The sequence below is a fragment of the Gopherus evgoodei genome, chromosome 15 (genome assembly GCF_007399415.2).
Source record: "Gopherus evgoodei ecotype Sinaloan lineage chromosome 15, rGopEvg1_v1.p, whole genome shotgun sequence".
Classification (NCBI taxonomy): Eukaryota; Metazoa; Chordata; order Testudines; family Testudinidae; genus Gopherus; species Gopherus evgoodei.
In genome coordinates, this window is record NC_044336.1 from 20,830,040 (window position 1) to 20,847,806 (window position 17,767).

At 36.3% G+C, this 17,767-nt stretch overlaps 1 protein-coding gene across 5 annotated transcripts in view; it reads left to right on the plus strand.

The window, feature by feature from the left end:
• RHOT1 (ras homolog family member T1) overlaps nt 1-17,407 on the plus strand; it is a 43,934-nt gene extending 26,527 nt beyond the window's left edge. For 2 of the 5 annotated variants that reach the window (XM_030534180.1, XM_030534179.1), the window contains exons 14-20: nt 1,853-1,953; nt 2,365-2,495; nt 2,925-3,008; nt 5,308-5,427; nt 5,790-5,992; nt 8,028-8,150; nt 16,267-17,407. In XM_030534180.1, the coding sequence (XP_030390040.1) occupies nt 1,853-1,953; nt 2,365-2,495; nt 2,925-3,008; nt 5,308-5,427; nt 5,790-5,992; nt 8,028-8,150; nt 16,267-16,384 (880 nt within the window). In that variant the 3' untranslated portion in view covers nt 16,385-17,407. Of the gene's footprint in view, nt 1-1,852; nt 1,954-2,364; nt 2,496-2,924; nt 3,009-5,307; nt 5,428-5,789; nt 5,993-8,027; nt 8,172-14,628; nt 14,773-16,266 lie in introns of all 5 variants that reach the window. The other 3 variants (XM_030534182.1, XM_030534181.1, XM_030534183.1) reach the window with 2 other exon arrangements.
• The last annotated feature ends 360 nt before the right edge of the window (nt 17,408-17,767 follow it).

Here is a 17,767-nt window from a genome sequence, read left to right on the forward strand (position 1 = left end):
CGTATTCAGAGAATTGAGAATTACAAGCAAAGTTAGACACACAGCTCTTGTTTTAAAGGGAATAGGAAAGATTATTGCTATAGAGACTTGCTCAGTAAAACATTGTCCTTTCCATTTATGTGCATTATTTGGAGCCAGAGGTTCTCCCTGAAATGCCTTGGTGACGTTTCAGTTTACTCCCGTAATGGGGTTTAGTCTGCATTATAAAGTTGTTGCGCATGTTTGGCTCAGCTACCAGTGTCCCCAGGAGAGGCATGCTGACTTCATGTGAATGGAAATTGAATTTCCTTGTACTATGGAGAAGAATGGTAATTCCTCAATAAGTTGGAGGTCATTCTCCAATAGGGCTTTCAGAGAAGTTCACATTATTTTTTTTGGCTGACTCCTTTTTGTTTATTGATTTGGAAACTTGCAATACATTTTCCAGAACTTTTATGTCTATCATGTTTACATAACTGACTTATAGAGAAATTCACTTAAATATCTATCACTGATTTCAGGGGGCTCTGCTAGTTCAGTAGCAGACTAATATCGCTGACTAGAGCGAGGTATAACATGGAAAGCATGTACAAGCTTCTCCATACTGCTCTGCCAATGCAAATCAATCCTGATCTCCAGCACCCTCAGTATACCAGTCTTGGTCCTTTCACTCACCTACCCAACCTCTGCCAATGTATTCCCATCCATCTGGATCCTGTCACTTGCTTCTCCTATCCAAACATTAACCAGCCATATTAAATTACATGGTGTGCTTTTTATATGAGCATCCGTGCTTGAAGAGGCTAATCTGAAATCACTACATTTCTTCTTACTAGACCTACATAGGATTGAAATATAGGTCTCCAGAAATACTAACTTTCTGTGCCAACCAGCTGTTGTCACAATAATATTTAAGGGATGCATGTTATTTTTGGATTTTGTCTGTCAGTCCTGCTGTCCTGAAGCTCATTTGAGAGCATTGATAGGCAAGTCTCCAAAAATCCAGTTTGTTTGATTTACATAATTGCTAAATCAAACATAACCTTGTGCTTGCTATGTAATTAATGCATAGTTTATCAGTGTATCACCTATGAGAGAATTTTTGATATTTCTCTAAGAAAAGCTATTGGATGATTCCATGTCAGGTACCACTTAAGTTTCCTTTGAACATGACAAAGCACTTTAGAGAACTATCATCTAGGAACAGTATTGAGGACATTCGCTATAAGATCCCATTTTAAAGCTTCCTGTTGAAGATCTGCTATTATGTAGAAAGGAAACAAGCTAAAATGTTGAAGAATTGACCAAAGCAATAGAGCTTTTGGAGCCACTGTGTGGCCTGCTGCTCAGAGAACTACAGGCTGTTCTGGAATTTGGGCAGTGTCTAGTGATCACTGCTTCAGGACTCTCACCGAAATTTGGAAATCTGCCTGAAGTAGTATGATCATTAAGTGTCATTAATTATCACCCTCTCAATAATTAGTCGATATTTTCTCTATATATACCTCCTGTAAACATTAAAGATGTTACTGTCTTCTGTTTGCGTTCCTCTTGACAATGAGTTGGGAATACAGAGGGGGAGCAGTCACATTCATTTTGCAATGTGGAAAGCATTGTGTACATGGTCTGCACAAGTGGGTTGATCTTAGCAGGGGCTGCCCTCATAGTATCATGGGTTCATTACATTAATAAAACTAGGGCCATTTAACTTTCAAACACGTGTGTTCTCATTATTGTATGGCACCAGAATACTTTGCTTTTGCCAGATGTAATACATAGGGCACAAGTACTTTTAATAGAAATCTGGAATGGTGGATGTTGGCAATTCAGGAATGATTGTTTTGGGATTTTTCCCCCTTTTTTTTCCCCTTAGGCTAACCACATATTTAGATGTACAGCGCTGCCTGGAGTACTTGGGCTATTTAGGCTATTCAATACTCACAGAGCAAGAGTCTCAAGCATCAGCAATTACAGGTAATTATCTGAAATGTTGTTTATACAGTTTGAGAGCTTATTTTAAAAGATCAGTTTCATACGCCCAATTGCCAAGAAGTAAATTGAGTTTAAATGAAATGTCTTGTGTGTTTTTTTCCTCCTTTACGCTTAGAATCCAGGCATATTTTGAAAAGGGAGAATATCCTGGAGAGCATTCTAGTTTGTTTATAAAAGGTTAAAAAAAAAAAGTATTTGACTTTTATAAATGGCGCGTCATATGAAAAGACTGGCTTGATTCCTGTTGAATTAGTTTGCATTTTGTTCACTTGAACTTTTTTTAAAAGCGTGTGCCATTGAGATATTAAAGACTTTAATTACAGATGTTTCAAATATGATTTAAGTAATTTAACTGTTCCTCTGTAGGAATTTTAATTTTTTTTTTTTTTAAAGTAACTAGAGATAAAAAGATAGACCTCCAGAAAAAGCAGACTCAGAGGAATGTGTTCAGATGTAATGTTATTGGGATGAAAGGCTGTGGGAAAAGTGGTGTTCTACAGGCACTTCTTGGAAGAAATCTAATGGTAAGAAACATTTTCTTTTTAATATAAGTTGTAATCGAAAAATATCGAGAATTAAGTTTAGGCAACAAAACTCTGTTGACCGCATGCATCTGCCTTAGAACTTTACTTGTTAGCTCTAAAGTCTGGAAGACCCATCATGGATTGCAGAATTTTCCAGATGATCAAGTAAGTGAATAGATATGACAATCAAGCATACTGCCTTGCAAAATGTGCTTTGTTCATTTCCTTTTACATTAGTAGTTTTAATTTTAATCTTAGATATTTCATGACTGACAACAGCTACAGATTTACTAGCATACTATGAAGTCTTCCTAATATAAGACTTCACCATAGTTCTCTGATACTAAGAATGCTCAACTGTGTAGGAATCTGAAAAATTATTTAAATACAGTTTTTATTGTCTAATCTTTAAATTCTGTGTGTTTTCAGAGACAGAGGCAAATACGCGCAGAACACAAATCTTACTATGCGATGAATACAGTCTATGTATATGGGCAAGAAAAATACTTGCTGGTAAGACTTACATCATGGTTGTTTACACACACACACACACACACACACACACACACACACACACACACACACACACACACACACACACACACACACACACACACACACACACACTTTGAATGTAGATGTGCAGCATGATAATATGCCATCGTGTACCAGCAATGCCTCTCTGCCATGTACATTGGCCAAACCAGACAGTCTCTACGCAAAAGAATAAATGGACACAAATCTGACATCAAGAATTATAACATTCAAAAATCAGTAGGAGAACCCTTCAGTCTCCCTGGACACTCAATTACAGACTTAAAAGTGGCAATTCTTCAACAAAAAAAACCTTCAGAAACAGACTCCAATGAGAAACTGCAGAACTGGAATTAATTTGGAAACAGGACACCATCAAATTAGGCATGAATAAAGACTGGGAATAGATGGCTCACTACAAAAACTAATTTCCCTCTGCTGATACTCACATCTTCTTGCCAACTGTTTGAAATAAGCCACCTTGATTACATTGGCCTCATTAGCACTACAAAAGTGATTTCCACCCTTTCTTGTCAGCTATTGAGAATAGCCACTTCCACTGTAATTGGACTAGCTTGTTAGCACTGACCCACCCACCCTACTTGGCAAGGCAACTCCCATCTTTTCATATGCTGTGTATTTATACCTCCTGTCATGGTATAATTCCCCACTCTGAACCTTAGCGTCCAAAAGATGGGGTACCAGCATGAATTCCTCTAAGCTCAATTATCAGCTTAGTACTTGTAGCGCTGCCACCAACCAGGAATTCCAGTGCCTGGTACGCTCTGGTCTCCCCAAAACCCTGCCCGGGGACCCCCAAGACCCAGTCCCCCTGGATCTTAACACAAGGAAAGTAAACCCTTTCCCTCACCGTTGCCTCTCCCAGGCTTCCCCTCCCTGGGTTACCCTGGAAGATCACTGTGATTCAAACTCCTTGAATCTTAAAACAGAGAGGAAAATCCACCTTCCCCCTTCCTTATCTCTCCCCCTCCCAGATTCTCTCTGAGAGAGAAAGTAATCCTAACACAGAGAGAAATTAACCTTTCTCTCCCCCTTCCCTCCTTTCTCCCCACCAATTCCCTGGTGGATCCAGACCCAGTCCCCTGGGGTCTCACCAGAATAAAAAAACAATCAGGTTCTTAAACAAGAAAAGCTTTTAATTAAAGAAGGAAAAACAGTAAAAATTATCTTTGTAAATTTAAGGTGGAATATGTTACAGGGTCTTTCAGCTATAGACACTGGGAATACCCTCCCAGCCTAAGTATACAAGTACAAATTAAAATCTTTTCAGCAAAATACCAATTTGAACTCCTCCCAGCCAAATACACATTTGCAAATAAAGAAAACAACCATAAGCCTAACTCACTTTATCTACCTAGTACTCACTATTCTGAACTTACAAGAGCCTGTATCGGAGAGATTGGAGAGAAACCTGGTTGCACGTCTGATCCCGCTGAGCCCCTAGAGTGAACAGCAACCAATAACTAACAGCACACACACAAACTTCTCTCCCTCAAGAGTAGAAAGTATCCTGTCCCCTGATTGGTCCTCTGGTCAGGTGACAGCCAGGCTCACTGTTCTTGTTAACCCTTTCCAGGCAAAAGAGATATGAAGCACTTTTGTTCTATTAACTCTTACTTACCTGTTTATGACACCTCCCTACTGTATTTGCCACTCCATGCATCTGATGAAGTGGGTTTTAGCCCACGGAAGCTTGTGCCCAATTAAATTTTAGTCTCTAAGGTGCCACAAGGACCCCTCATTGTTTTTGCTGATACAGACTAACACAGCTACCACTCTGAAACCTATCGGATGATAGTTAAGTTAACCCTTGAAACACTGGCAATGATACATTTGGCAGACAAATTAGTGCTTAAGATGTATTTAATCTTCAACAGGTGAAGATCTGTGACGATTGGAAATACACTTTAACATTTGTTTTAATGTAGTTCATTCATTATCATTGGAATGCTCCCTTGTTTTGCAAGTTCTTGTTTAGTCCTTTGCTCAGTGGTTTTGACTCTAGAATGAGAACCAGATTGAATGGGAATATAAGGCATTATGTGGTATAAGCAAATATTTCTTTATGCTGAGAGTATTTTCGTTGCCTGCAGATGTGGTAGTAGCAGGTCGTGTGCTAGCTTGTTGGCACATTTTCTGTATTATTTTGAGCTTGAATAACCCTAATAGGAAATTTAAAATAAAAAATAAATCAAAACAGAAGAGAAAGTTATGCAATGAATTTCATAATATCAAAACTTTTTTCTTTCTTTTTCAGCTACATGATGTTAGTGAATCTGAATTTTTAAGTGATGCTGAGACCATATGTGATGCTGTTTGCTTGGTGTATGATGTCACTAATCCTAAATCCTTTGAATACTGTGCTAGGATTTTTAAGGTTTGTATCTTTTGTACGTATCTCATTACACTGGTTAACCAGAGGAGAAATACATGTTCACTTTCAGTTATCAGCATTCCTGACTGACTGAGTTGGGCACCAGAAGTCCATACGACTCCTGCATGATTGCTGATTATATGCAACTGGTGCATTTAAAAATGCAGTAAGAATTCAGTGGGCTTCTGTCACTAATGCCTGGCTATGGTTTAGCTGCCTGTGCAGAACACTCTGCTTCTAGATTTGTGCTCAGCTAAGCCTTTGAATGCTTGATGTTGCCACAAGAAACAATAATAATAGGCTATTCCATGTTGTTTGAACACACGAACTCATGTTTATCGCAATATTTTTCTTTAAATTTGCAGCAACACTTCGTGGACAGCAAAATACCTTGCTTAGTGGTAGCTGCAAAGTCAGACCTACATGAAGTTAAACAAGAATATAGCACTTCCCCTGCTGACTTCTGCAAGAAACACAAAATGCCTCCACCACAAGCCTTTACTTGTAACACTGTTGATATACCGAGTAAGGATATCTTTGTTAAACTGACAACAATGGCCATGTATCCGTAAGTAGTCAAGCGTCATAGTTTTCATACTGCATGGATCATGACAACACTGCATGCCATTCTTAATCAAGAGGATGGAACTCTCTGCCTCATTTGAGTTGTTTAGCAACAGAGAGAGGTGCTAGTGATATCAGTGATTTAGAAGGTTCCATTAATCCAGTAGACACACAGTTCTGTTCATGTGTGCATACATAACTCATTGCTGTTAATCATTGTCAGTGGGGGACTGTAAGCATATGCAGAAGAGACTAGGCTCCCATATGTCATAACTACTAGTCTAGTGAGTTTATTAATGTAATAATATTAATAATAGTGTATAATTACTACAAAGTGTCTTAACAGTAGGAGTGAGTGCAATTAAGATATAATATTTATATAATATGCGCCTGAGTTTTAAAGGTACCGAGTACCCACACTTTCCACTGACTTAATACTGAATTGCAGGTGCTCAGCGCTTTTGAGTCCCTGTTTAGATCTAGAACTCTGGACAGGAATGGTGGCTTTTGAATGGCTATTGGTGGTGTTATGCCCCTATCATCTTATATCCAGTAGATGCATGAGTCTGAGAGCAATAACATAAACAAGTGCCTTTCTGGGAGATTACTTTAAGACTGAAAGTTACTGAGACTACAGTCATGTACCACATAACTGGGAAAGTGACATCTAGTATTTTTCTGTTTTCTTACCTACCAAATGGTAATGAATATTTGATGAACCGACACAACGTTGTCCAAATTTTATAACACTTAGCAATGAGATGCAATCCATGTTCTACTAAAATGGTAAAATCCTAGCATATTTGTAGCAATTTATTTTAGGTATATAGAAATGTATCTTAAATATTCACCAAATTACACATTCACAGTGTGCCCTATTGGTTGTTTAAAGCAATGAAAGTAACCAGTGAGATGAATGACCCAGTACTGCTTGGTAATATTTTCAAGTCATAGTCATAAAAAAATAAAATTGACTTACCTAACAATTATTGTAATTCAGATCCGGAGACCATTAGGGTTCATAATATTACTTAGTGTACAATAATTCCCTAGAAACACACTGAGATTTCATTGGTTAATAATGCCTATGTAGGACATGTTATTAATAATGTTTGCATCTTTGTTTCACAAATCTATTAGATATTACATATTTTATATGGTGCCCAAATATATATATTTGTCAGACTTCAGATTTAATGTATTTAAGATTACATTGCTTCTCACTAAGCATCTCACTCTGTTGCTAAGCATACTTTACATCCCTCTTTATTTGGTAGGTGGAGCTTTATGTATGGTGGTGCACTAGACATATATTATTAAATAACAGATGGATTCTAGTATGACAGCTGGCATTGGCTTTAAAATTAAAGAGAAATAATGTCTCCTTCACCCAGAAATCTGGATTTTAATAATAGGTTCTATTGAATTAGATCAGTAAGGTTTCTGTTTTGTTTTCTTCTTTGGTTTATTTGGTAGTGCTGGAATATTAGGACATTTAAAACTGTATGTGGCATTGAGTATTTGTTTGTCATATAAATATCCCTTATTCCTCCCTGGTTTTCAAGCATGTGTATATTAGTTGGGCGGGGGGGGGCGGTGTATGGAAAATGGGTTATTTGTGTCACTTTATAAAGTAAAATGTGTTCTGTTACTGAGTGATAGAAAATGTGACTTCTTCAATTTTCCTTTCCTTTGATTGAGAAGAGGGTGTTATCTACTGCTGTGCAGACACATTCCATTAAACCTTTGATACTTTGTTCCTGAAGACAGATATAACAAACATTTTTATTAATGTTTGCATTTTCCAGTTTTTATCTGTGTAGGAGGAGGCATTTGCCAGTGTGTCATGTAGACTTAAAACATCTAGCGCTGGAATTCTGCACAGCTTTAGTCTACCCTTGCCTCCCCGTCTGACCTTTCTTTTCCGTTTTCGGATGTAACTAATTTATTCCTAAATCTCTTGGTTTTGGCACAGCCCTAATATGTGCCTGATTTAATGAGCAAGATCTCAACACGTGTCCTTCTGTGTGTTTTCGCAGCCATGCCCGATTACGCTGTATGTGCGCCTGCAACAGGTGTACATTTTGCATCTGTCAGAACTTCCTCAACTCAGACTTGCTGCAATCTGTAAAGAACAAACTCTTCACTGCAGTTCTTAACAGGTCCTTAACTTTATTTACTAGGTACCCGGCGTGCTTTTAAAAATACTTTAAAAAAAAAAAAAAAAAAAAAAAGGGGGGAAAAAAAACAATTGATAACCTTATATGATGCAGATTTTCACTCCATATCCACCAGACAGAGGCTTCTCTTAATATTTGCAATAAATTTAGTCAAGTTTTATGACCTCTTTAACTTAAAAGTATAGTTGACCACTGAGGAATTAATCTAATAGTAATGTATTGAAGCATTGCCAACTTGATGCTCAACTCAGCCAATTAGATGGTAGCAAATATTGAAGAATTAGACCTATCATTTTAGGTAGATAGTCACGAATGAAAAACTATTAACATTTTAAAATCAGTTTAGTACTGAATAATATATAAAACATCTATGTAGTGTGAATTAGATCTGTATATCTCTTTGACATTAATTTTAGAAATTCATTTTAGGTAAGATATTGTTGCAGGCAAAAGTAAGGCTTATGTAGAGCAGTACTGTTCAGTGTAATTATGTATATAATACAATTCATACCATTTAGCTTTGTGGGAGTTAATACAAAACACATTTTACTGATCTTCAGTCTCTACAGATCAGTGGATATGATGTGAAGAAATCTGCAGCTTTAACAACCAGCTCCTCTTGAACAAAACACAACCTGTTTATACACTTTAAGAAAATTAGCCACTGTAGAAAACTTTGAAACACCCAAACACTCAGATATTTTGGAAAAAATAATTGATAAATGAACATTAACATGTTTTCGATAACAGATCATGTTTTCATAATAGAAAACAGTGCTGCATCTTGTCTGTCTTGTGCTGCAGGCTGTGTTTGTTAAACCCTTGTCTTTGACACACACAAATTACTAACAGCTGAAATTCTGTCATCTTGGCCCAGCAAATGAATGGGAGTTCAAACCGAACAATAATTCTGTAGTGCAGTGGTGTCATGTTCCATATTTTTCTTGGAGTGACAGATGGTTGTGATATGCATCTTGGAAGGTCAGGATTAGAATGCATTCTTTTATATCCTGAAAGTCTTGTTGTGTTGCATGTTTTGTGTGATACCTTTTGTTAGTTTCAGATCATTATAGTCATAAAACAGAGTAGGCATATGCAGGCTGTACATATACAAGGGCTCTGATGGTATTTCTGATTTGTGTGTGGAGAGTATGAAGAAAGTTCTAGTGAAATGTACCTTTTTAGAGTTCAGTGCACAACTGATAACAGTACAATGTGAATTTATAGAAGAGAAACATTTTAGCTCAGAAAATGAAGATTGTCAATTTAGAAATGACAATTGTTCATTCATGTTGCATCTTTTCTACATAAATTGTCCCTCAAACAAATCCCCTTGAAACTTGTCCCCACTCATGTATTCTATCCCAACCACAGAGCCAGTTTAACACACTTGAAAATCCCAGAAAACAGCAACTCTTCAGACTCCTCAGTAGGAAGGCTGTGACCGCCCTAAGGGGGTCGCATAATCCATACCCAGTTCCCCTTTCAAAATAGTCATGGATAGTTGTCCCTGTTTCTTAGCTACATGCTGCTGCTTCCCCTTGCTGCTTTCCTATTTGAGAATCCTCCATCAGATCCCTGACTAGATTGATCCAAGATAATAGTAGAGGCTTTGGCTGATGTGCTATCCTCTGTGGGCCAGTGCAATCACCCTAGCCCTTGACACTGTACAGTAGGGAATCATAAGTACCAGAATATGCCACCTTCTCTGTGACAGGCTTGTAATTTAGGAGGAGGATAATTTATGGAAGAGCTTCTGCCCTAACCATGTTGGAAAAAATGTTTGCTTGGTATGATCTGTTGTATGGATCATTTACGTAAAGCGAATTGTCTTTACTGTAGGAGTCCAGCCCACCAATACATTCATCTAACCAGCTCCCCTCCTGTCTAGCTTTTCCTTTTCCTCCCATAGCATTTCCGTACTGAACCCCTAAGGATCATGGGATACATAGTTTGACACAGTCTCCCCATACTTCAGCAGAGTGAACTGAGTAGTGTGTATGTAAATAAATGTATTTTAAAGAAAAATAGAGCTAAGATCTTTGTTCATTCTCATAAATATTGTTCCATAAAACGAAAGCAGAGATTAGCCTTTAATTATAGACTAACAAGGAGAGCCACTGGAGGTGAAAATTTAAAGAACATTTTCGTAGGGGAAATAAGGTATTTAAAGAAAGATATATTACAAGGGAACATTATTTGATGTCTGTTTAATGTTTATAAAACAGAAGAGCCTCAACAGAAAATGCATTTGAATTAAGAAGTTTATAAAATGCAGTTGTTATACTTTGTATGGTTTTCTCTGCTTGCTTCTACAGCTGCTTACCCATAAGTCAGAAAGTCAGGCAAAACATTACTTAACTAATAAGCAAAGAGGCTTGTCTGAGTGGAGAACCTACTGTCATGATCTCCCTTTCACTCCCAAAATATTAACCCTCTAGATAGCAGAGGAATGCATGATTAATCTGTAAACTGAACTGAATTTAGATTTAAACTCTAATTGTTATTGTTAGCTGGTGTTGCTAGTTAATGTTTATATATAATCATGATGACAAACATACTATTTTGTAATAATCTTTAATAGTCCAAACCCAGCAATTAACGTAATAGCAGTGATTTTATGCAAATGAAAAATCCTGCATCTATGTTCAACGTCTCTTGGGTCTGACTCTCTTCATGGATTCTTTGGGGATTTCCTAGCTTAGCAGAAAAACAAATTGAGAGAAATGTGGAAGTTTATCCATTTGCTGTGTCTGTTATGGAGGAGCAGGATTGTTGGTTTGAACTACCCAGGATCCTTGTTCATAGATTCCACTAGGAAGACGGCACTGCATTCCAAACACTGCTGATTGCATGTGAGAGAGAAAGCACTTGTTCGTATGTTGTTGTATTTTTACATTTTTAATTTGTTCTTTCCTTTAGGTGTTCATTTTCATTTGTCTGGCTGGCATTCACTCTCCTTTTACTACATTATTTTACCTCTTTTTAAAAACCTTCTTTAACCATCAATTTGGGGTGTTGTTTTTTTTTTAAACTATACTGCATCTATTTGGAATGCTCAATGAGATTTTTTCATTCTTTCTGCTCTGTTGGTTTAAAATCATTCATTCATCTTGTTTCTCTTATACAATAGCTGCATTTTACTCTGGCAATTGAGTTTATGGTTAAAAACAAGATGTTTATAGTAATTCTTATGGATGAGAATTAAGATGATTCCTTCCATCAGGGAGATTTTTTCAGTTAAGTTTAATTCTTAGGTTCTGAAATTGAAATAGTGGAAATAAGAGTGGGGTTTTATTTAACTTTTTTTTAAAAAATCTTGCACATAAAAACATTATTTCAACAGTTTTAGGATTTGTTCATACAGTTTCAGTTGCCTGTAAAACCCTCCTTCGGTGAAACCCAATCTGGAAAAAGCACTATTTACTAACTGTACTAGAGAAAAGAGTAGCTCTCTGAATCCAATATAAGTATGTAGACTTCATAGTATAGTGCATTTACATTTTTAGGCAATATGTTCTTACAGCCTTCCAAAATCACCATAAAAATCTGTTAAATTATACAGGCAAAGAAAACAATGTATTCACTTTTACCATGATGATGTTGATGAAAATAATGTTCTTTTATTGACCATTTCCTACCATTCATAATGGGCTATAGCCAAGCAGAATTTTGCAAAGCTATGCTAATACATTATTTTACAAATGGAGTATCTTGAACTGGCTTTTTGCATTGCCTCAGACATTGTGTGTGCACTAAAATGCACTTATTGCTTTTCATATTTTAGACAGCAAATGGGGAAAAAATTCTAATATCCAGAATGTGTTTACAACAGAGAAAATTATGTGCCTAAATGTAATATTTAAATGAAAGCTGCAGCAAATTGCATGTATACTTAGTGTGTTTTTATTTTAAATTCAGTTGCTTAACAACTTGTGGCTAAAACATATTGTATGTCAAAGTAAACTGCTGTTGCTTGCTGTTTAACTTCTTATTTATCATTTGGTGTGAGTATCCATATGGCTGGTCCATTTCCATCATGACAAGGTGGTGTTGACCCCATCTGCTACTCTTTTTATATTCTTTGCCAGTTAGCATGTGGATAATTTTTGGAGATTTTTTTTTATAATTAAGATTATCTTCCCAAACTTGGGATTTTTCTGCTATTAATGTTGATTAAAAAGGTTGTCTGTTGGCCCACAGCTCAACAGGGTCCCATGTGAAATTAATAGGCATGCTCAGTTAATATCTTGCTTACTTGTGATGCTAACTTCTTGTGAGTTGTTAAAGTCTGTTAAAAGAAACACTGTTCTAGACCGCAACATATGTTACTAATAGCAGGTGATAAAACAGCTAATTGCCTCAATGTTTAGGGACAATTTGAATCAAAGTTCTATGCTTTTTCTTTCCAAATTATTTTTAAACCTGGATTCTGTTTCTAAATGTAATGTGGAGCAAATGTGTCTTAACATAGAAATCTTATTTTGGAAGCTTAATAAACTACAGGAAGTTGACTAGCTACATCCTATTACTAGCAGGCAAGATCTCATAAAACTCTGCATCAGTTTCTAGTTCTAATTTAGGATAATCTTTCTCTTCTTGTTTAAGATAGGGACCAAATTCTTCCCGCATTTGGAGTTAGTGGAAGTATCTATTAGTGGCTAACTGACACTAGTAGAATAGCTTCTGACATACCATTTATACATTATAGATTCCTAATCTCTCACACATCATTTTAAAATTTTGAAATGTTATTTTAATATATTTGGCTTGCCTATGTATTTGAGAACAGAAGAAACTCCTAAAATGTGAAAGCTTTCTTTGATACTGATATGGAAGCTGTTGATTTTGGGACAAAATGTCATGTGGTATAACCACAGTAAAGTTGAAGGGCTTATATCAGAAATGAAATGTCCCCTTTTTATTATTTGGGGTTATTTTCACAAGAGATGTGAGTATGGCACTGAGGTGTGGAAAGATTCCATTGGCTGTGTACTCTGATTGTTATGGAACATTTATAAGTAAAGGCTGGGACTTTCAGAGGAGCCCAAAAGAATTGGATACCCAAGTCCCACTGAATTTTGGTTGGTTCTGGACTCCTAACTCCCTTAGGCTCCCTTGGAAGAATTTCTGCCAAAAAATACAGGGGATGATCGAGTTCCCATTGAAGTCAATAGAAGGACTCCTATTGGTTTCAGTGGGCAAGGGCTTGGGCCTTAGAGTTTGGTTAGGTTAATTTAGTTAAAGGAAAAGCTGCTTTATCCTTAGCCTTCGATTAAATGGAGAAAAAAATGCTACGCTATGAGTGAGTCATTAAATTCTCTGATGCTTTGACATGGGAATAGGATTTTGGCATGATCATGAAACTACATTAGTTGCTTTTAAAGGTACATGATCACTTTTAACCATGCTCAATAACTTTCTTTTGTAATGCTTGTTAAATGTTCACATGTGCAGAAATGTTGTAAAAGGCCAAACTATTCATTGGAAATAGTAGTAAATACAGACTTGAACGATAGATGGAGCTTCAGTAGACAAGCTGCGATGCATCTAAATTAAACAAGTGTAGATTCACACTTTTAAACTGATGCATTTAAAATATATATGTAAATATTTTGTCAGATAATTTAAAAAAAATTTGAGCTGTTTTATCAAAAATATACATCCTTCAGAGTTTGTGTGTATACACACATACTGTTCTATATTTTAACGAGTTTTGAAACTGAGGTTTTAGTGTACATATTCACTCTACAAAAACATTTTAAAGTTACATTTTCTTAACATACAGACTTGACCCAACAGTAGTAAAGGAAATTCATCAGAATTAGAGTTAATGCTCCTGTATTAACACAGCCTATTTTGCTGAAGTACTGCAATTAGGGTATGTTTTCATTACAGAAAGGTGTTCTTAACTTAGGTTAGCTAATTTGGGTTAAAATAGCAGCTTGGCTAGTAACACAGGTTAGCAACTTGAATTCAACGCCAGGATCCCTTATAGGTTTAACTCAAGCTGCAAACCTGAGTTAAAAGATGAGCTCCTGTGTCTTTGCTACTATTTTAGCTTGAGTTAGCTAACCTGGGTTAAGAACATACCTTTTTTTTAGTGTTTTGCAGTGTACAGTCTAAGGTGTACCGCAGTATCCTGGGGTAAAATAAAAGTCAAGAAGCATGGGTTTTCGGCTTCTATAGCAGCTTCCTTTCTCTTGTTGGTTAATGCTACAGCCTCCTAGGTCTTTAAGCATGCTCTTATTTTGTGTTTACTTTAGTTATCTAGCTAGCCATTGAACAAATTCCTATTTTTATATGTTAAGTTTTTAACAACTGCACAAAAGCAAAGGATTAGATGAAAACAAATTAGCAGCTGAATACAGCTTGTGTGAGATGTAAGTGTGGCATGCATTGAGTCACTTCCTGTTTGAACCATGCTATGAACTGCAAACTGTGCATATGTGTAAAAAAGGTTAAGACTCCATATAGATGAGTTGGGTGCCATGCTGTTAGCAGACGAGGAGAGCAGTATTATTCATCAGGTGCACGCCGTCAGCTCTGTAGAAGATTCCATCTTCATGGAGTCATCTCTTGATCCACATATACTTGAAGACAGGTAACAATATCTTGACTGGGATGATCTTGTCATTTTTCCCTTTCAAAAGAACAACCAAACTACTTGATATCTAGTTCTGAGATATTTTGTAGAAATTCGTTGTGGGAACTAATGCTTGCAAGAAACTGTGAGTTTGGTCTGTTCAAGATCATAATCTCGCAGGGAGCTTTCGAATAAGAATAGGAATTTGGAGAGCAGATGTGAGTGGTTGTTCATATGCTGCATTTCACTTCAGTAGAAATAAACAGAAGAACCCATATCTGTTCTGCAGCATGTGATACCCTAGTATGCAAATTTATAAGTACAATATATACAGGACCTGTTATTACTATAAATGTTTGCTAAACAATATTTTACACTGGTTTGTATGTTGTGGTAACAACAATTACACAATCCATGTTTTATAAAGCAGCATGATAGTTCTGTAATTCGTACTGTATAGTCAGCTAACTCTGTTTTGCACATGGTATACGCACAGAATAACTGTATACGCCTTGTGCTGTAACTGCTTTTAAAGCATCCACCCAGTAACCCATTATAAAAATATACAAGCTATATAAACTCAGCTATATTACGCAGGTTCTCTAAATCACCTCCATAACAATTAGTTTGAAACTTGGTGTGCTTTAAATTTAAGATCATTGTAATAACTTTTAACACTTTATCTACTCCTTTATGGTAAGCTGTCATACTTGAGACTCTTGAAGATGGCTAGCAGGGTTTAACTGAGCATGCTCACAAACTTTATTTGTGGTATCTGGGAGATGTGGGTCATTGGCTGTATCTATCTTGTCATGAATAATATGGCTTTTTATGTCATCCAACCACTTTCATCCTATTGTTTCATTGTTTCTTTTTCTGTCTGTCACGCACTGCCTGTTCCACTAGCATGTCGTTCTCTTAACAGTTTTCAATTTAGTACCTGTTCCTCTTTTTGTGATTATATATTGGGGAGGGATTTGCAAATTGTCATTGTGGTGCTAGCTTTTGGAGAAGTATTACTAGTCACTTGTCAGTTAACTAACTGGTAGTACAACATTGCTTGGAAGGTTTCATTCTGAAAAGCAGAAATATGTGAAAAATATTATCTTACTAATATTTCAGTGTGCGGGGATATTTGCTCACTCTGGATGGGCAATTAATTATTTGTAGCTGCTTTCCCTTATGGAGTAGTTTTTGCTGCTGTCAAATAAGTCAGTTCTGCCCTCGCCCCATTCACAGCGGACTAAAGGCTTGATCCTGCAGCCCTCTTCACTTGCATAGTATCTTTGATTTCAGTGGGACTTTCTAATGTGATCAAGGGCTGCAGCATCAGGTCCTGAGCCTTTAAGAGAAGTATAAATGCTTGCATTGATTAAAACTTTGTAACCCTAGTGTTGTGCTGCTTAAGCGTGACAAGTGTTAATAAATTTCCAAAAGCAGATTTTTATTTGACGAATTGCCTGACATTCCTGTCATGAAATTAATTAAATTCTTTATCTTTTTAAATTGCAGGCATGTGACACAAGCAGACCTCAAAAGTTCCACATTTTGGCTTCGAGCGAGTTTTGGTGCTACAGTCTTTGCAGTTTTGGGTTTTGCCATGTACAGAGCATTATTAAAGCAGCGATGATCTGAAAAGCAGTACCTGGCCCCTACCAAATAAAAATAAATTATGTATATTCTGAATGCTTTAAATTCTGCTAGAAATATTTATATATGCAGAGTTACTTTATTAATATTTGTAATTCGTGCATAAGAGTCTTTTAAATGAAAGTTATAACTACAGTATTGCATAATGTGTGGAAAAAATTGCATCGTTAACAGCCAACTAAAATGGTTTAATTTGTAAGGCCAAAAGGGAATGTTGTAAATAAACTGTATATATTAAGGCAGTAAGACATTGCTTCCCAAAAAGTTGTTAGAAATACTGTTCTTAGATGTTTCAGCATAGTGAGAGTGTATAATTGGAATTCATTTTCAGTAGAATAGGTTCAACTCAAGGATCATACTTGCTCAAGGATGACTTATTTATTTCATATGCATCTGAAGTTCGTTTTTGGGACTACAAGCTATACAAGGCAGAATATGTGGCTGGCTTTCTTTTTCTTTTTTAACTGAAGAGCCAGCCAGTTTACCCACTGAGCTATATTTTAAGGAAAAAGTTACTGTGGCAGATGTGGCCTAATGATTTTGTATGTTACATGATCTGTGACATGTTTAACTGTCTGAGATGCCTCTTTTAAAAGAAAAAAGTAAACTTTAAAAACTGCCAGACAGACTTCATATGCTTTGTGTAATTCTGTGTTGCTTCACTTTCCACTATGTTTTATAGCCCTTTCAAATCCGATGGAAAACAGTTTGTATATTATAAATGTTTATAATTCAAAAAGTGTTGCTGTTTAATTCCTCATTATAAATCATTCTTCTAAAAGCTGTGTACGGGGTAGAACTAACATAGTACACAGTGCTTACTCTTCTTCAGTGTGTATTAGTTGCATGGTTCACAGTGGGTTATATACCTAGCTAGAATTATCTTTAGACAGCACCTTTTTTAATGGATCAAGTAATCTAATGAATATAAAATCCTCATGACAAACCTATATTTTCCATTGCCGGCCTTTTCAAGTATTTCAATAAATAACTGTGTACTGTGCTTTGTCTTGATATCTTTATTTTTTAATTAAAAGTATGGTTGATTGTAAAAACCTACTCTTCATCACAGAGAATACTGTAGCAGCCCTTTAAGCTGTCAAGATGTAAATGTCTTGGATACATTGATTCTTCTGGCTTACAGTCACTCCAGTTACTCCTGATTTTCACCAGAGGAAGACAGGATTGGGTACTAAGCTCCACTGAAACAAGACTATATTGCCAATTCAAACTTTCTCCATCACTAACCATATTCTAATGCATTTTGATCCAATGGGAAAATGAAGAGGTTTTTCTCAAGATTATGTACTCTGAGGAGAGTAATTGCAATAACCATCTATTGTTGATCAAAAGTTACATGAAA